This window comes from Fukomys damarensis, unplaced genomic scaffold (assembly GCF_012274545.1).
Source record: "Fukomys damarensis isolate Sample0158 unplaced genomic scaffold, DMR_v1.0_HiC HiC_scaffold_3, whole genome shotgun sequence".
NCBI classification, from domain to species: domain Eukaryota; kingdom Metazoa; phylum Chordata; class Mammalia; order Rodentia; family Bathyergidae; genus Fukomys; species Fukomys damarensis.
The window spans coordinates 44,020,181-44,037,500 of NW_022900915.1; the positions used below are offsets into that span (position 1 = coordinate 44,020,181).

Sequence of the window (17,320 nt, forward strand, 5' to 3'; positions counted from 1 at the left end):
ACCTCAGAGGCAGCAGCCCCCCAGACTGTCTCCCCTGTCAGTGGAGACCTCAGGGAACGAGGAGGCAGAAAGGACCCATCAAGCAAACCCTCAGCTCCTACGGAGGGCAGTTCGGGCCCCGCTGTCATCAGTGTCACCCAGAGAGGAGGCGGAGGGGAGGCCAGGCCAGGGCGAAGCTCTGGGGATTTCCCATCCTGGTCCACTCAGAACAGTGACAGAGACGCCAACAGGGCTCCCTCCTTCGGTGCTCTCACTACCACTCTCCTCCTGTCTTGGGTCTATTCCGCTAAACCCTTCTAGTGGAGACGCCCCGGAGAGAAAGGCTCAGCCCCGCTGGTGTGGAGGAAGTCTGAGAACCCTACATCCGGCCTCCCGTTGTGGGGCTGGGGTCACCACTGTGTGCCGAGGGAGGTAGACTGACCCCAGGCTCCTCACCAGGCACAGGAGCCCAGCACATGCTGCAGACCAAGGACGTCCCCCAGGGCAGCCGGGTCAGACAGGGCACCACCACCTCCGAGGCACCACAGCCCAGAGCCCGAGGCACCGCACCTCCACTTTCCCCTGGGCAGCACTGAAGCATCAATGAGATGTGGGCCTCTCGCTCAACACCAGCCCGGGCTTCTGTGTCTGATGCCCTGGGGTTTCCAGGGGGTGCCCAGATGCAGAGGCACTGAAGCCAGGCAGTGGACTCCAGCCCACACGGGGAGGGAGGCAAAAGAGGGTCTCAGTGGTGTAAGAGATCCAGAAACACCCCTGAGCCTCCATGCTGCCTGCACTTCCTCATCGTGGGGCAAGCACAGCTCTGCCGCTCTCACCACACAGAGACCACTCCAGGAGGGCACGTGACGGCGGAGCCGAGCCGGAGGACGTTCGCAGGTATGGGAAGCGGAGGCAGGCCCTATGTATTGTTCCCAGTGCCTCGCACAACCCTACTGTGTATGTGCTGTGATCAAAAGTCACAGAGAATGTGCACATTTACAGAATTCAAAGACGCATTGCCACGAGGTCCCACAAAAACCTCCCCCAGCTTCAAACACATCCATCCCATCACCCCCGCCACTTTGTGAAGCGGTTCTGCAAGGCCTCTTTCCTGTCTTAAACTGCACTGTCCCGGCTGCCTCGATGTCCTGAATCGACTCAAAACATTCCCCTCCACAGTTATTTTGACTTTGGGGAAGAGCCAGAAGCTGCACAGTGCCCGATCCCGTGAATAAGGCGGGTGAGGACCCAGCCTCATGCTGTTAGGAGCTGCCTTTCTGTTGGATGGCACACGGCATCCGTGTTCACTGGGTTTTTGGTCATAAAGACCCTTGGGAAAGAGGACTCCGGACCCACTGCAGAAGGTGTCAAGGACAATGGGATGGGTGTGCTCAAAGCGAGGGGAGTATAGGAGAGGTGACGGCAGTCTCCTTCATTGTAATAACTGTTTCAAACTTAAACACTGGCCATACACTTCGAGCACACATGGTACGCTCCCCTGATCTGGGGCTACCGAACAGAGACCATCTGGGGTGCTGAATCATAACCTCAGATAACTGCCAAAATGCCAACAGAATCACAAAAGAATGATACGTTGTATAAAATATCTCCCCGCAAATAAAACCTTAAGTTCCAATTATGTATACAGTAAAATAAAAGTCTGAAACTTTTCTTGGGAAACATGTCTCCAAAGAGACAAAAGTTCAAACATTTTAGTTCCAGGAAAAACACTATGGATTTGCCAGCTCCTGAGGCGGTTTCCAGCGCATCTCTGCGGCTGACACACATCTTCCTAAACTTCCACAGTGCCGTCGGGGGATTTGAGGACGGACTGACAGACCTAAGCCCATCAGGAGCCCCAGCAGCGCTTCTAGGACACAGCGAGCCAGGGTCGGGGCTGCCCGGCCGCCGTGTGTAACCTGACACACATAATCAGGATTCGGGTCACCACAGGACAGTGCAGAGGCCATGCCAGGAGCCCCATGAAGTCCAGGAGAGTGGAATCCACACTTTGCAGGGAACAGAAGCCCCGGGGAGCATGGTCCTGGGGCTCTCGAATGGAGCTCTCAGCATAAAGCCTGAAACTGAGATGAACAGGAGCGGGCCTGATCCTCCACACCGCCCTGCCTCAGAGGCTACCTGACCCACTGCCGAGGGCACCAGCGAGGCCCTGGCTTTGTCCTCGGAAGCAGAGTGTGGCCGGGGCTGGGCAGCTAGTCCAGGCTCTGGCAGCATTTATGCAACCAGCATTCACTGGAACATTTGCACAGAGGCCTATTTCTGTAAACCCAATAATATTTTTAAACACGCTGGAGGAGGAGACTCCATGAAAGAGGTCTGGGTAGAATCTTTCTATGAAGAGAAAGTTGTGCTGCTTTTCCAAAACTCATTCCTGACTTATTTGCTTCAAACATGCCTGCTTACAGGGCTGGGGAGGTAGCTCCATGGTAGAGCACTTGCCTAACATGTGAGAGGCTCTGGGTTTGATCCCTAGTACTGTGAAGAGAAAGAAAGAGGGAAGAAAAGGATGGAGGGAGGGTGGGAGGAAAGGAAAAAATGAGAGGAGGGGGTGAGGGAAGGAAAGAAAGAGAAAAGGAGGAGGAGAAGACAGTCCAAAGATGCCTGGCTTCTTACATGTACTGGACAGAGAGCACACGCATGGCCCATCTGTGTGTCACAGGGCGTGGCAGGTGACAAGTGCTCCTTGCAGCTGGAGTTTGGGCTCCAAGGCCTGCAGCTGGACTGAGATAACCCAGCTGTTCGGCCTGAGAATCGTTCCACAGATGCCCCTCTGTGGCCAAAGCAGGTGTCCGTGACTCAGATGCAGCCCCAGCGATGTACCTGAAACATGGGGTAGGTCAGGAATGTCTCCAGCATCCGACCCTCGCAGGCAGGGTTGGCTTCATACTGCTTTAAGAGTTTGTCAAAATCTCTATTTTGCTTGCAGTTGGCAAGGACTTGGAGGCTGTACTGGTGATTCCGCACAAATTCCTGGTAAATGTTCAGCATGGGCAGCAAGATATCAAACAGATCGGCTGGAAGACAGAAGCATGCGTGGCCATTACCCTTGGTGCTTGGTCAACTCTGTGCCTGCAAGGGGAGAGCAGAGGGTGTCTCGGCAGTGGGGGTGACACACAGGTCCTGCCCCTCACATCTGAAGGGCAGGTCAGGCAGAATGCACCTGGAGCAGAACCGAACACAGCCCCAGGCGACCCGAGGCAGGTGAGGGGACAGAGTCCTAAGGTGACTGCCTGGGCAGGGTGAGGACACCTGCTGGACAGGCTCCTGCAGGGAAGGGAGCCCAGGGGTCACCAGGGAAAGTCAGACGCTCGGGCCGCACAGCTGGGTTATCTCAGTCCAGCTGCAGGCCTCGGAGCCCAAACTCCAGCTGCAAGGAATGCACTTACCTAAAATTAAAGTGGGCCAGTTTACCATCCTGGCCTTGAGTCCTTGATGAAATATTTCATGAAGGAACATGATTGTTTCACTATAAAAAAAACAAAGCAATTTGGTCATGGCAAAGCATTCTGTCAAAGCAGTCCAGTGAGTGTTTAATCCCTCTCTGCGTACGTGACAGAGCTCCAACTGTACAGCCAGGATTACCGCAGACCATGCTGGCCTCCACAAAGCCATTTCTCTTTCCACACAGCCTCAAAAGCCCAGAGGAAAGCCTGAGGTGAGCTTCAAACCCTGGAGCACCACATCTGGGTTGTATCACCCTCCCCCTACTTCTGAGGGAGCTCTCTGCTGTCAAAATGCAACCCTGGGGCTGATCATCAGAATGTTAAGGTTAGGATCACTTTTCTTTTCATAGTCAACTCTGGAAACTCAAAGAAAAGGCCTCTCGCACTGAAATGAGTTTTGACAGAAGGATGGGAGGGGTGAAATTCCACAGCAGAAATTTTGACAGAACTGCATTGTACCCACTCCTAAGACACTCAACAGAACTATAAAAGAATCTGCTGAAAAGAGTGAAGCCTACACTGCGACTAAAATGAGAACTGAATGAGGGGTGTACATTTCTAAAGGGGCCAAAAAGGATAGCTACAAAAGACAAGATCTCCTTTGCTTTCTTATTAGAATTAACCCATTGCAACCAGCCCTTACTGAAATTTCTGAATTAATGCATTAGCACAAATAAAAATAGAATTGTTTTGTGTGTGAACACCACGTTGTCTTTATCCATTCATCTGCTGGTGGACACACAGGCTGCTTCCAAGACTTGGCTATCGTGAGTCGTGCAGCATGGGTCACTGTAATGCGACATCTTTAACTCTTACAGGAAGACACCTAGAAGCGGGGTAGTTGGATCAAATGGAATTTCTAGTTTTAGTTTTTTGAGGAATCTCCACACTGATTTCCACCGTGGCTATACTAGTTCACATCCCCACCAACTATGTAGGAGAGTGCCTCTTTCCCCCCATAGCCTTGCCAGTTGTTAACAATTTATTATGGTTATTATTTGATTTCTTGATGGCAGCCATTATGTCCAGAGTAAGGTGGAACCTCACTGTTGTTTTAATTGGCCTTTCTCTACTGCCTAGTGATATTGAACATTTCTTCATATATTTATGGGTCACATAAAAGATAAACCTGAATCGTCTGCAAGAAAACGGATGCACCTTGAGACCATAATGTTAAGTGAAATAAATCAGACACATAAGCCTGAATGTCACACAGTCTCTCTGATGTGAGAAGCCCTAATTATAAATAAAGGGCAAAATAAAAGACAGATATTAGGAAGCAGGAAGACCGATCTTCCTCAAATGAAAAGAGGAACAAGAGAGGGAGGGGAGGGAAAGGGGACGAAAAAAGAAATTAAGATGTGTTGTATACGTGCACAAACTGCCCACAGGGAATGTAAACATCATGTGCCCCAAACATGTACTAATAAAATAAAAAATAACTTTTAGAAAATTTTGAAACGCAGATTTCCTCCTCTCAGTGAGATACCTTGGCTTGTTGCAAGTCAAATCCCATTAAAACAAACAAAAGAAGGCCTAATCACTATGTCCGATGGGTTCATGAAATAAACTAGAAATAAAGTAGGTGCAGCTAGGAGACTGTGATGTTTCCCTCTCATAGAAATTTTGACTGAGGAGTTTTTGTTGTTCCAGGCTCTAAACCAAACCAAGTGTGTCAAGTTCTGTGAGTTATTCTTTCAGTCTGTTCCCTCCTCCCTCCAGAGAGAGGGTGATGAGCTGGAAGTACATTTCACAGAGTCCCTTGCAGCTATAGCAACGGAGTTCAGCAAGGATTCTGAGGCCCTGTCTTAGTTTTCAGTCTTCTAAAAGTGCTCACATGTAAGCTGCATGCCAAGGCCCCTCAATGTCTCCTTCCCCTCTGTGTCTGAGGCGTGGCGTCTCTTCCCACACACTCACCCCACACGATGACAAGAGGAATCTGCCACGCAGCAAAGTAAACCGAGAAGAAGGTGGAAAGCCAGGCTGCCTGATGACCAAGCGCAATGCAGTGCCAGCTTTCTCTCTGCCGATTCAGAGCCACAGACACTGACTCTGGAGGCCTGACCTTTTGAGAATAAGGGAAACTCTCTTAAGAACCACAGGTGGGTTTCACCTGACTCTGGACTCACCTGTTGAGGAAAATGCTACTGACGTCGTCATGGCTGATGGGCGGCTTCTTGGAGCTGGCGGCCATGCGCAGGGGCCGCAGAAAGCCATTGACCAGCACATGGAGCTGGTGCACATACTCCGCCTCCGCCTCCACCATGGCGAACACAATCTGGTTCCTCTTACGCATGCTCTCGGCGTGTGGAGAGCAGATGTAGTCCTGCACGATGGTCTTCCACTTCCTCCTGCACAGCCAGCCTCGCATGAAGCTCTGGACCTGCGGAACAGAGAGAGTTGCCGGGAGGTCTGAGCCTCACTGTCTCACACTGGGCATGGTGGCTGAGGCAGGAGAATCTCAAGATCAAACCCAGACTGGGAAACTTAGCGATTCAGGGAGACCCGGTGTCAAAACAGAAACAGTGCAAAGACCCTGGGCTCAGTCCTCGGGACTAGGGAAATATACATTGAACTTTTATGGAATCACCAGTGTCCACTGGTGCAGTAGATAATGGCAGGCTTCCTCCAAACAGCAAGAAAAAGGGATGATTTTTTTTTAATAGTATTTTTTTTCTCAGGTTCACAATATTCTTCTATTCCTTAAGCTTTCAGGCCTGTCTATACAGACTCTAGAATATAATAACACTACACATTTATTAATAACATTTCAAGAAAGGAATACAATGGAGGCTTTTTTAAACAATGTTTTAAAGTGTAGTTTTAAAAAAACCAAAAATGTACTGTGCTTTATGTTTTGTAGCTCGTTTTGAACCCAGGGCCTCATGCACGGGAGGGAAGTGTGCTGTAACTGAGCCACATCCACCCCTTTGAGATTTTTAAGTATACAATTCATGACTTTCACGTACTCAGGTCAGCAGTCAGTGCGTCCCGCCGCTTGGGAAGAGATCTCGGAAGAGCTTCAGGTTGCAACATTAAACCTTGACACCCAGGACCCAGCAAGCCCCATCCCCTCCCCTCCGTCTGGTCTCTGCCACTCTGCTCCGTCCTGTGAATTTAACTACTTCCATGGCCTCACACAGCCCCCGATCCGACCAGACCTGCCTGTGTGCCCGGGCGCGGGCTGGCTTCCCGGCACTGGACACCAGGCTGTCCCAGCGTGCTGTCCCAGTATCACCTCACTTCCAGAATGCAATGTTCCAGGCGCACACTGACTTCCACCTCCCACCCAGTGAGTGGTGCCCTCCTCGTCCTGTGTCAGTGTCCCACAGGCACAGACATCTGCCATGCCCTCTTCTCATCCCTTTGGCCCTTAGGCTGGATGCGGGGTTGCTGGATCACAGGGCAGGGCCACTGTTAATATTTTAGGTGCCGTTTTCCATAAAGCTTCTGCCATATCCCATCCACACTGCACCATATCCCGATCCTCCACAGCTCTTCAGACGCGTCATCATTTTCTGTTGTGTCTGTGACATCAGCTGTGCTGACCGCGTGGAGTTTCAGCTCCCTGTGGTTTTGATTTGTGTCCCAGTCACAATCCGCGATGCTGAACACCTCTTTATACGTTCATGGGCCATTTGTGTATGGTTTTTGTACAGTGGTGTATTTAAATCCTTTTTCTGTCTTAAATCGGGTATCTGATGTGTTGCTCTTGAATTTGCTTGGTTTTTAAATTTCGTAAGTGTTGCAGATCGACTTGCCCAGCCCCTCCCTTCTGCAAACACAAACACCAAATTTCAAGGTGAGTCAGCTGTGACCACACTCCCAGCTCTTTGCCAGCCTTGTCTTAGTTGTGAAGACACATGGACAACATACACACAGACTGCTTGCAGTGGTGACTATTTTGTGGAAAAGAACATGAGTTGTAATTTAGTATAAAAGATATTTTGCAGAAACATCATGGCCTCTAAGACTGATCTTACTGAATCACTTATGATATATTTAAAAAAAACAAAAAACAAAAAAAACCAAGCAAATCTGAGAAACAGCACTGTGTGATTCACCAGACGGCTTTGTATCATTACCCTAAACGACAGGTCCCAGCGCCAACCAACAGGGTAACATTGAACTCTGACCCCATCCCCTATCTACAAAATAACTGACCAAAAAAATGAAGTCTCCTCAAAGCATAACAATTATATGATAATTAACTAAGACTTGTCACATTAGATGCTGCAAATTCACTAATAGTTGAAAGCATTAATTCACTATGTCCTAGGCATGCTGTTGTCCACATTTCCTTTGAAAAATTTTCATGCTGGGGGGTTAGCTCCATGGTCTGCTACCTGCCACACAAGGGCAAGGACTCAAGTTCGATCCCTGGTTCCCCCCCAAAAAATTTTTCTTCCATATCATTTTCCACACGGTCTACATGATCATGTATTTAAATGTATTCCCTTCTTTTGCAATGTCTAATGTCTCTTATCTGCCTTCCAGATGCAGACACAATATATCCATTTACATCCAGGCTCTGAAATTGCTATACCTCAACAATAAAAATTAAGCACATTTTCCTTCTCTGCCTCAGTCCTTTGTCAATGCTGCAGTTTTTATCACCCCCCCACACGCCTTTTGTAGGAAACTGGGTTGTTTTTTGTTTTTTTGGGGCGGGGGCAGTGAGACAAGTTCTCACTGTGTAGTTGAGACTGACCTGTAACTCACTATGTAACCCAGGCTAGTCTCAAACTCGCAGTGATCCTCCTGCCTCAGCCTCCCAAGTGATGGGATTACAGGTGTGTGCCACCACACCCGGCTCGGGAATTGGGTTTTAAATTATAAATTTTAACTGTCTCTGGATGAAACAGTTTTTAATTAATAAACACCTTATTACCTCTTTTAAAAATAAGCACATTTTAATAGATTCTATGGGGAAACTTCTGGGCATGGTGGTACACACCTGAAATCCCAGCTATTCTGGGGGTGCTGAGGCAGGAGGATGGAAAGTTCAAGGCCAACCTAGGGAATTTAGCAAGACCTTGTCTCAAAAGAAAAGATAAAAAGGGCTGGGGATGTAGCTTAGTGAAAAGCCCTGGGTTCAATCCCCAGTACCACACACACCCACACACAAAAAATGAGGAAACTCTATGCATATTATTTGGAGAAATCTAATGGAAAATTCCTATGCATTACAAGCAACTTCAAGTTGTACTCACTTGAAATGAAAAGAAATTACGTTTTGCCAAGATCAGAAGTGGCAATTAATTTGCAAATGCATCCCTTTCCACAGACATCACTTTGATTTGGGACATAAAAGCCGATAAAGTTAATTCCAAAACCTATTTAACAAGTTCAGAAGCACATTTTAAAATCACTTCTATTAAGAATTAAAATGGTAGAAAATGTTTTTAAAAATAGGTATTTTATCATTATTCTTCCACTTAGTAGAAGTGTTTCCAAAAATCAACTGAATTAAATTTTGAGCTAAACAAAATCTCGCTGTACACTTGGGCAGGTGTTCTCTGCAAACAATAGTAGCTGTTTCACTTATTTACTAACAGACCAGCTTCTATGACAAAACTGAAAATTGAATTTTATTAATATCTTTGTTTACTTCCAACTGCATACTGTTAAAGGAAAAGAAATAGCACTAATCTTGTAACATAATAACAAACCAGATTCAAATAAAAATTTGAAATTCTAAGAGAATGGTGTTATTTTGCATTTTTATTTACATCTTTGTTTACTTCCAACTGCATACTGTTAAAGGAAAAGAAATAGCACTAATCTTGTTACAAACCAGATTCAAATAAAAATTTGAAATTCTAAGAGAATGGTGTTATTTTGCATTTTTATTTCTTGAAAACTGAAAATATTAACTTAATCTTAATAATTATTTCTATTCCAAATTCTAAGCAATATTTGGTTAAAGTTTTGTTACAATGAAAATGAAATGATTTAAAATAGAAAAACAGGGATAAGAAAACATTAAGATGTGAAGTTGTATATCTCAGAAAAGAGCTTTATATATGATGCTTTCTGCAAATTTTATACAAAGCTGAGTGTCTTACATGAGACAATTAACATCACAGGACAAAGTTTAAATCACATAAATCCAAATGCAGTGGACTAGAAGTCCTTGCATATCCTTGGAAAAGCTGTGCAATCATACAAGAAATAACACCAAGAGTTAACAAATGGGATCAGATCAAATTAAAAAGCTTCTGCACAGCAAAGGAAATAGCCAAGAGAGTGAAGAGACAACCTACAGAATGCGAAAAAAATGTTGCAGGTACTCCTCAGACAGAGGACTAATATCCAGAATACATAAAGAACTCAAAAAATTTGATTCCCCCAAAATATTCAGATTGCTGCGTTCGTGTGCCAAACCCCCATGAGGACAGCAATCACTGTGAACTACAAACCTGTGCTAATAAAAACAAGAACAGAAAGATAAGAGAACACACACAAAAGAAAAGCCATGTGACTATATGTGGGAAGTGAGTGGCAGCTCAGAGCTCACCCGAGTCTTAGGCCGGTCTCTCAGAGGGCAGGTCTGGGAGCCAGCAGCTCAGAAAAACCAAGGCTGTTTCGTCTGGGACACCGTTCAGAGGCATCTCAGAGCAGAGAGCCGGTCAACCACGTGGCCACAGATGCAGAATCCTTCAAGAGCCCACCTTGTGTCTTTTTTTTTTCTTTTTCTTTCTTTCTTTCTTTCTTTCTTTCTTTCTTTCTTTCTTTCTTTCTTTCTTTCTTTCTTTCTTTCTTTCTTTCTTTCTTTCTTTCTTTCTTTCTTTCTTTCTTTTCATTACCTGGAATTGAACCCAGGTCTTCACGCTGAGCTACATCCCCAGCACTTTTGATTTATTTATTTTTAATTTTGAGGCAGGGTCTTGCTAGGTTGTCCCAAATGGGCTCAAATTTGCGATCTTCCTGCCTCCACCTCCAGAGTGCAGGGTTTGTAAGTGTGCACCATCATGCCCTGCTCATCCTACCTTTTTAATCTTCTTGATGTCTGGGTCCTCCTCTTCCTGGTTGCTCTGGTAAGGGCGCATCCGTTCCTTGGTTTTATTGAGCGCGATGATCTGTAACACAGGACGGGTAAGTGCCGACCCAGGGAACAGCGGGGTAGAGCCACAGCCACAGGAAGCTCTGCCCACAAGTGGTCTTGGGGGCCCTTCCCTTTCTGTGACTTCTCTTCCTGGGTGCTAAGGTAGAGGAGAACAAACTTGACCCCCAGTTCCCAACCAAAGTGCTGACAAGAGGAGACCAGGAGAGCGTGCCCAGGGCTGGTTAGCAGGACATTGGCCCAAGCCCACCCAAGGACTCCGCAGAAGGGACAAAGGACCAAGAGGGCTGTATCGCACTGTACACCTCCCACTCAGCTCTGCAACCACTGAGGGATAATTCAAGGTCGGATGGAGCCTCAGCTTGGCAATGACCTGCCCTGGACACAAGAACCCAGAGATCCACAAAGAAGCCACATTTCAAAGCAGGCGCTGGAAAGTGTGTTCCCGCTGCATGGGTCTGGGGATTGGGCCGGAGTAACAATCCTAATGCTGCAGGGAGTGTGGCTGGTGACCCCAGCCCAGCGGGCACTGCTGGGACACAGCCGTGTGCTGCCTCCGGACAAAGGAGAGGACTGCTGCAGTCACACTTCGCCCTTCCTAAGTTGTCCATCTTTACTACAAGGACTTGGTGACCATCACAATTACTAATCCCAGAGCCGACCTGAAGACAGGAAAGGGCTCTAGACAGCTCTTGAATTTCTGCTCTGAAGGAGGACAGTAAGAGCACTTAATGGAAAGTGAGGGTCTTCCAGTGTCTCTGCCTGAGCCTGACAGGCACTGCAGCTTCTGGTCTAGGTCAGGAGCCCAGCCGTGCGTGTTGACGGCCCAGCAATTGAGCCCAGGATTCGAGTTTATCCCTGGACATGAAACAGATAATCGTGGGGCAGAGACAGAAGACAGGAAACAGCGAGCAGGGATCACCACTGGAAATACCTCTGATTTCAGCCTCTCGATCTCTGTGTCCTGGTCTTCGAGTTGGTGTCGGAGTTGGTTAGCGGCGATTTTCTCTGTCTCCACGATCTGAACGAGGTGCATGTACTTCTGCATTAGCACTTCCCTCTCAATCAAAATGTCTGCATAGCTTGGGAGAAAATGACACCATCAGTCCTGAGACACTGTGCTGCAGGAGTCTCACCCTGCAGAGCCCACACAGGGCCAGGGAAGAGGCCACGAGCCTCAGCGATCGGCCAGCTCTCTCCCAAATAAAGTTCACCTCCCACCGACATGGGTTTCCTTCAGAGACACCGAATGGGAATCATCCTCCTAGACATTCTTCACTAAGAACTCACCTACCCATGCCTCTGCCCGTGAGGTCACAGGTAAGCAAGAAAAGCAGGAGGGGAAATATTTAAAAAGAAAGCAGTACATCTCCTTTAACAAAACAGTGAGGTCTTCTGAATGGACTACTACTGGGGACCCCTGAAATGTCACTGGAAACCTGCAGTAGGCTAAAGTCTCCGCCCAGTGTACAACAAAGGCCTGAGGGGGAAAAAACACTAAAAGACAGACCTAAGAGTGATACAAAGCAGGGGGCCACACTGACCAATGCAGGTGCAACTGATAAAGGCTCTGGCGGGTCCAAGCCACTGATTTTTACTGGTGATCGACTGGGGTAAAGGCGGGTTAGCGCAAGGGCAGAGCTACGGTAAGGATGCACAGCCATGCGGTTTCTATGGAAATTAATGTAAGCAAGGCTTGTAAAGGACAAGAGGAAGCATTCTCGAATGAGGAAAGAACAGACAAAATACATGGCTGTAAACCAGAACATTGTGGTGTGAGAGAGGAATCTGGGTAAGAGCTACTCTGACCTTGGCACACAGACTTCAGCCGGACTCACTTCTGTAAAGGAGCCAGTTGTGGAGTTCACTCTTCACAGCCTGCTTTGGGCATTATCAATATTACAGTCTCCCAAAGACAACACAGGGCTTCCAGCGTGGCCTTCAAAATGTTTCACCATGTATGGTGTTAGCTGGTCGAGCAGCTACCGCACACAGAAAGGACCCAGCAACCACAAGACAGGCACTGACTCAAAGGAACTGCTGTGACCGTGACTCTTTCCAGAACCAGCAGGACAACACACACACTGGAAGCGAGTTTAGACTCCCTAGGCCCTACCTCTGGCAGGCTGACTCATGGCTACTGCTTTGGCCAAGTGTGGTAAAGACAAAACCCACTCTTAGTGTGTACTGAAAATGCGATTCTGGAGTATTTGACTTGTGCTTCCAGATCTTCTTGTACTCTTTGGAGTGGTAGCATGCACATTCCTCTGGGCCTATGATCTTTCCCAAATGGCATGGTGATGCAGTAATCGATAGTTATTATGTACTGAGTGCCTAACATGTACCGAACATTGTCTTGTCCAGCCTTCCAGCACCCAGAGACAGAACAGCACAGAGCAGAAAGAATCTGGTCTTCGAAGATTCTTTCTTAGACCCAGGCCATGCAGGAAGTAGGTGGCAGAGCTAGGATTCAAACCGAGGTCTGTTGGGCCCAAAGTTCACATCCTTGACTGCAAGCCAGACCAGGGATGGCAAACCTTTTAGAGCTCTCAAGGGTACAGAGACACAGCCTGCCCAACTGAGCCAGAATCCAGGGCTCCACCCCTGCCGTGTTTCTTGGTTGCAGAAGACATGAACTTGGGACTCAGGCATGACTCATGGTTGCCTACTGGGCAAAGCAGCCACAGGGAGTCTTTGAGAGGACCCAAGACGGCAAGTCGAGGACAGAGCACAACGCTCCCTGAGCTCCTGGGGCTTTCCACATTTGGTTCCCACCCCGAGGGACATCTGAACATCTGAACAGGGCTCAGTGAGACTCTGCCGTTTCCTTCTGATAAATTCTTTCTTTCTATATTTTTTTTGGTACGAGAGATCCAACTCAGGACCTTGTGCTCTCAAGGCAGGCACTGTGCCACTGAGCTACATCCCCAAGAATTGATAAATTCTCTTTCTAACCCAAACCAGCTCGAAATAGGGCTGTGTTCCTTACAATTTAAAAATCTTAAAACCATTCTGAATCCCACTGTGAGTGCAGTCTCTGTAACACCCCAGCACTTCTGGGGCCAAGCTAACTGTGTTGGAGGAGAGCGGGCCAGCAGCAAGGACTCAAGTTGTGAAGAGTCCCCCAAAGACAGAAGGGCTCAGCACATATAGGTGAGAGGAGGGAGAGAGAGCAGACCCTCAGAAAAGGATGCTTCGGGGAGTTTTAAAGCATAGAAATAACAGCATAAGAAAAGGCACCATTACAATAGGATTGTGTCCTTTCTCATCAGTCTATTAGAAAGACACCAGATTTGTTACAAACTCGTTGGACCCACACCAGGCAGCAGAGTAGTACTCTGCTTTCTCTCTGAAAAAGAAAAAGGCAAGTCCAGTGTAGGGTATGAGGCTGAGTTCCTATGGCTACATCCCCACCCCACCCGCTCCATGTCCCAGTTCCCACTGCTGTGCTAGGAAAACGCCTTCTGTTTAAAGAATGCAAGGGTCAACAGCACCAGCAAACAGGAAATTAGGCCACCAACATACTGGGCATTTTGTGAAATTTCATGAAGAAAAATAACTCAGCAGAACTAGCTTGGTGGGAACCGCAAGACAGACGTCCAGGCTGTGGTGCTTGCTGAAATGTCCCCGCCGAGAGGCCCCGACGTGCCACCAAACCCAGACCGAAGCGGAGGCAGCATGGGTACACTTCACAGGTGGCACCTTCAGAAGGCGGTGGCTTTCGGGGCTCACAGCTGGCTTGCTGTGAGAAGGTGGGAAGAGGTGGTCCCTGGGGCACGGCCTGGCCTGGCAGAGCGCGTCCCCTCCCGGCTCCTCCCCACTCTCTACTTCCCGTCCACCGTGCCCTGCGGAGCGCTCCTCCACCAGGCCCCTCTGCTGTGCCCTGCCTGGAGCCATGAGCTGAACCAGGAGCCCCAGCAAACGTCTCCTCTGAAGTCGTGGGTGTCAGCACTGTGTCTCTTTAAGACACCCCTCTGCACACCCCAAAATAAAGACACAAAGGGCACCCAGGTCACGGTCCAAGGCTTGCCCTCCCTAGAGAAGAAGGCTCCTTAGGGGGGAGCTGCACTGGGGGAGGGAGAGCATGAGTTTATTCAGACCTTCTTGGCAGATGTGAGGAGAGCCAAAGAAGGAAAGGTATTAGGAGGCCGTGGTGAAGTCTGCTGGGTCACTTTCACTGTGAAACAAGTCAGCAGGACTCACGCAAGAACACAAACAGCCAGGCGTGGCTGGGCTTCCAGCTTTATCCACAGGAGCACTGGCTTCTGGCTCATCGCCTTCTGCTGCTGTTTGCTGGACTGCACCTGCATGCTGGGGCAGGTGAGGCACGCAGAGCACAGTGAGGCAGTGACCCCCGATGACACCCACAGCACCCAGGGTCTCAGGGGTGGGTTCAGAGGAGACCACGGACCCGGCCACCACCACAACCACAGCCTGCAGGCAACTCTGGGCTGCAGCTCCACCTTGCCTGGATTTAGGACCCACAGGACCCAGACCAGCGCGCGTGGTGGAGGAGGAGTCACGCGCGATGGGAGCACAGAGCTTACACGTCCAGGCCCAGAGGAGCAGGTGGCAGATGCCCAGCAGGAGAGGCCATGCCGGCAGCAGGTTCTGCCTCAGAGGGACAAGGAAGGGCACTCGAGCCACGATGCAACAGAGAGGCTGCGTGGGAACGACAGTCAGATGTAAGAGGCCTTGGCAACACACACTCACTGCCAAAGCTGTACAGTTCAGTGGATGCACAACCGGTAAACCAGAACTGAGCTGGCGGTCAGAGAGACAGGGTGAGACTACACTAGGTGTCTCCAGGGACAGGAGTTAGGAAGCAATGCTCAGTCATGCACCATTACTCCTCCTCTGCGGCCACAAACACATCTGCAATGCTTTGTTCTGTGATGTCTGTTTTATGCACTACATTAATGCTCCTCACTGTTTCTCCAATGTGAGTCTCTTTACACATTAACACGTATTAGTTGTATATATTCATGGGGCACAGGGAGATATTTCAGCCCGTGCATAACCACACTAGTAAAATCAAGGTCACTGCCAGGTCTGTCTCATTGTTTCCTTGTGTTTGGTGTCTCTGATCTTCTCTCCTCTAGATTCTCCTAAAATATGCAATGGGCGCTGTGATCTACACTCGCCCCGATGTGTGCAGAGCCCCAGAACTTGCTCCTTCTCCCTGACTGTGCTTGGAACCTGTTATCCAAACCCCTTACTGGTTTTTAATTCTGAGGATCAACTGTAGCAAAGCATAAAGGATTAATTGAATTTAGAGTACAAGAGTTTACAACATGAAAACAAATAATAGACCTCCAGCTTAGAAAGAAAAATATAATGAAAACATTTAAAATCTTAACTTATCTTTCTTCGTAGAGAGTCAATACATGCAGCCCAAAGTTGAAAATGGATAAAGGTATGATTAGATTAGTCTTCTGATGTAAAATCTATTAATTGAAGAGCTAAAATATGTAAATAACAAAAACAGAGGGCAAAAGAGATATCAAAAGCGTATTAAATTTTTCATTTTGACCAAAAAAGCCAATAATACTGGCTAAAATTAGTAAGTCAAGAGAGAGATGAAAGTGCTTCACAGAACATAGTAAGCCAGTGGCCAATAAATGTGTGAAGAAAAGTCCTCCTTCATCAAAACTGATTACAATTGATCAAACACTGATTGCGATTTTAGAAAATATATCAGAAGGGTTAGCAAAGGCATGACACGGAGTGTTAGTGGAGTAAGCCTCTAAGGAAGCTATCCCACAGCAACTATCAAGACAGGTCAGCTGAGGCAGGAGGGTCTCAAGTTTGAGTCCTCCTGAGTAACTTAGCAGCTTAGCAAGACCCCATCACACAATAAAAAACAAAAGGTCAGCTCAGATGTCGCTCAATGCAAAGGCCCTGGGTTCAATCCCCAGTATACAAACACACACACACACAAACCATTTCATAGTTGCTCAAGAAAAATGACCAGATATTCATAAAGACAAACAGTAATAAGACATTTATTCGTCCAAATAAAAGGCAACTGAAAAAAATGGAAATAAAGTGTTTGTAAATGGGGAGGGGAGGAGAGGATGAAGGGAGGGCAGGGACAAGGGGAAAAAATGAGAACCAAGACCTGTCATGTAGAGGTACAAGATCCCAATAATGAATGTAATCATAATATATACCTAAAATGTACCAATAAACTCAATAAAAGAAAAAAAAAGGCAACTGAGTCTAAATATACACATCTGTAAAGTGGATGTGGTTAATCAAATGATAAAGTATCTGCAATGATAATAAGGCATTTGAAATTGCATTTTTATAAAAATGATTCTACCTTAAACTTATTAATGAACGAAGAGGAATAAAACCCAAGCAATTGGGCTAAGCATTCTGTGTGCAGTACACATGTGTATGCACACATGTGCGCAGGAGGAGGAGGAGAGGAAGGTGGGCACCCCAAGTTAAACACACAGATCAGCACCCCAAACTTTATATAGGGCTGCTTTCTCTGGCTGGAACACTTAGGATGGTTTCTAATCACTTCTCAAATTATTTCTTTGGAACTCTTCTACGTTACCCAACATCTCCATAAGATCGCGGAGGAAGGGGACAGCACACTCAGACCCGATGGAGGGTTTTCCTCCGCATGAGGGTGTAAGCCCAACTGCGAGCATCCAACGCCTGCGGCAAGCTGACTTCCTTCTTCAAGCGTTCCTGAGAATCCAAATTGATTCCTTGACTCAAACCCTTCTCCTGAGTGCACCTGTGTATTCAGGAACTGCTCGAAGCCTTGTGCCCTTGGGGGCTGCCGGGCAGCGGG

The 17,320-nt window shown here is 47.7% G+C and overlaps 1 protein-coding gene across 4 annotated transcripts in view; it reads right to left on the minus strand.

The window, feature by feature from the left end:
• Positions 1-17,320, minus strand: part of LOC104875384 (creatine kinase S-type, mitochondrial) — a 201,396-nt gene that overhangs the window by 127,220 nt on the left and 56,856 nt on the right. For all 4 annotated transcript variants that reach the window (XM_010642887.3, XM_010642890.3, XM_010642904.3 and 1 more), the window contains exons 3-7: positions 11,444-11,591; positions 10,436-10,525; positions 5,573-5,826; positions 3,387-3,466; positions 2,821-3,014 (exon numbers count right to left, since the gene is read on the minus strand). In XM_010642887.3, coding sequence (XP_010641189.1) covers positions 2,821-3,014; positions 3,387-3,466; positions 5,573-5,826; positions 10,436-10,525; positions 11,444-11,591 — 766 coding nt within the window. The remainder of the gene's footprint in view (positions 1-2,820; positions 3,015-3,386; positions 3,467-5,572; positions 5,827-10,435; positions 10,526-11,443; positions 11,592-17,320) is intronic.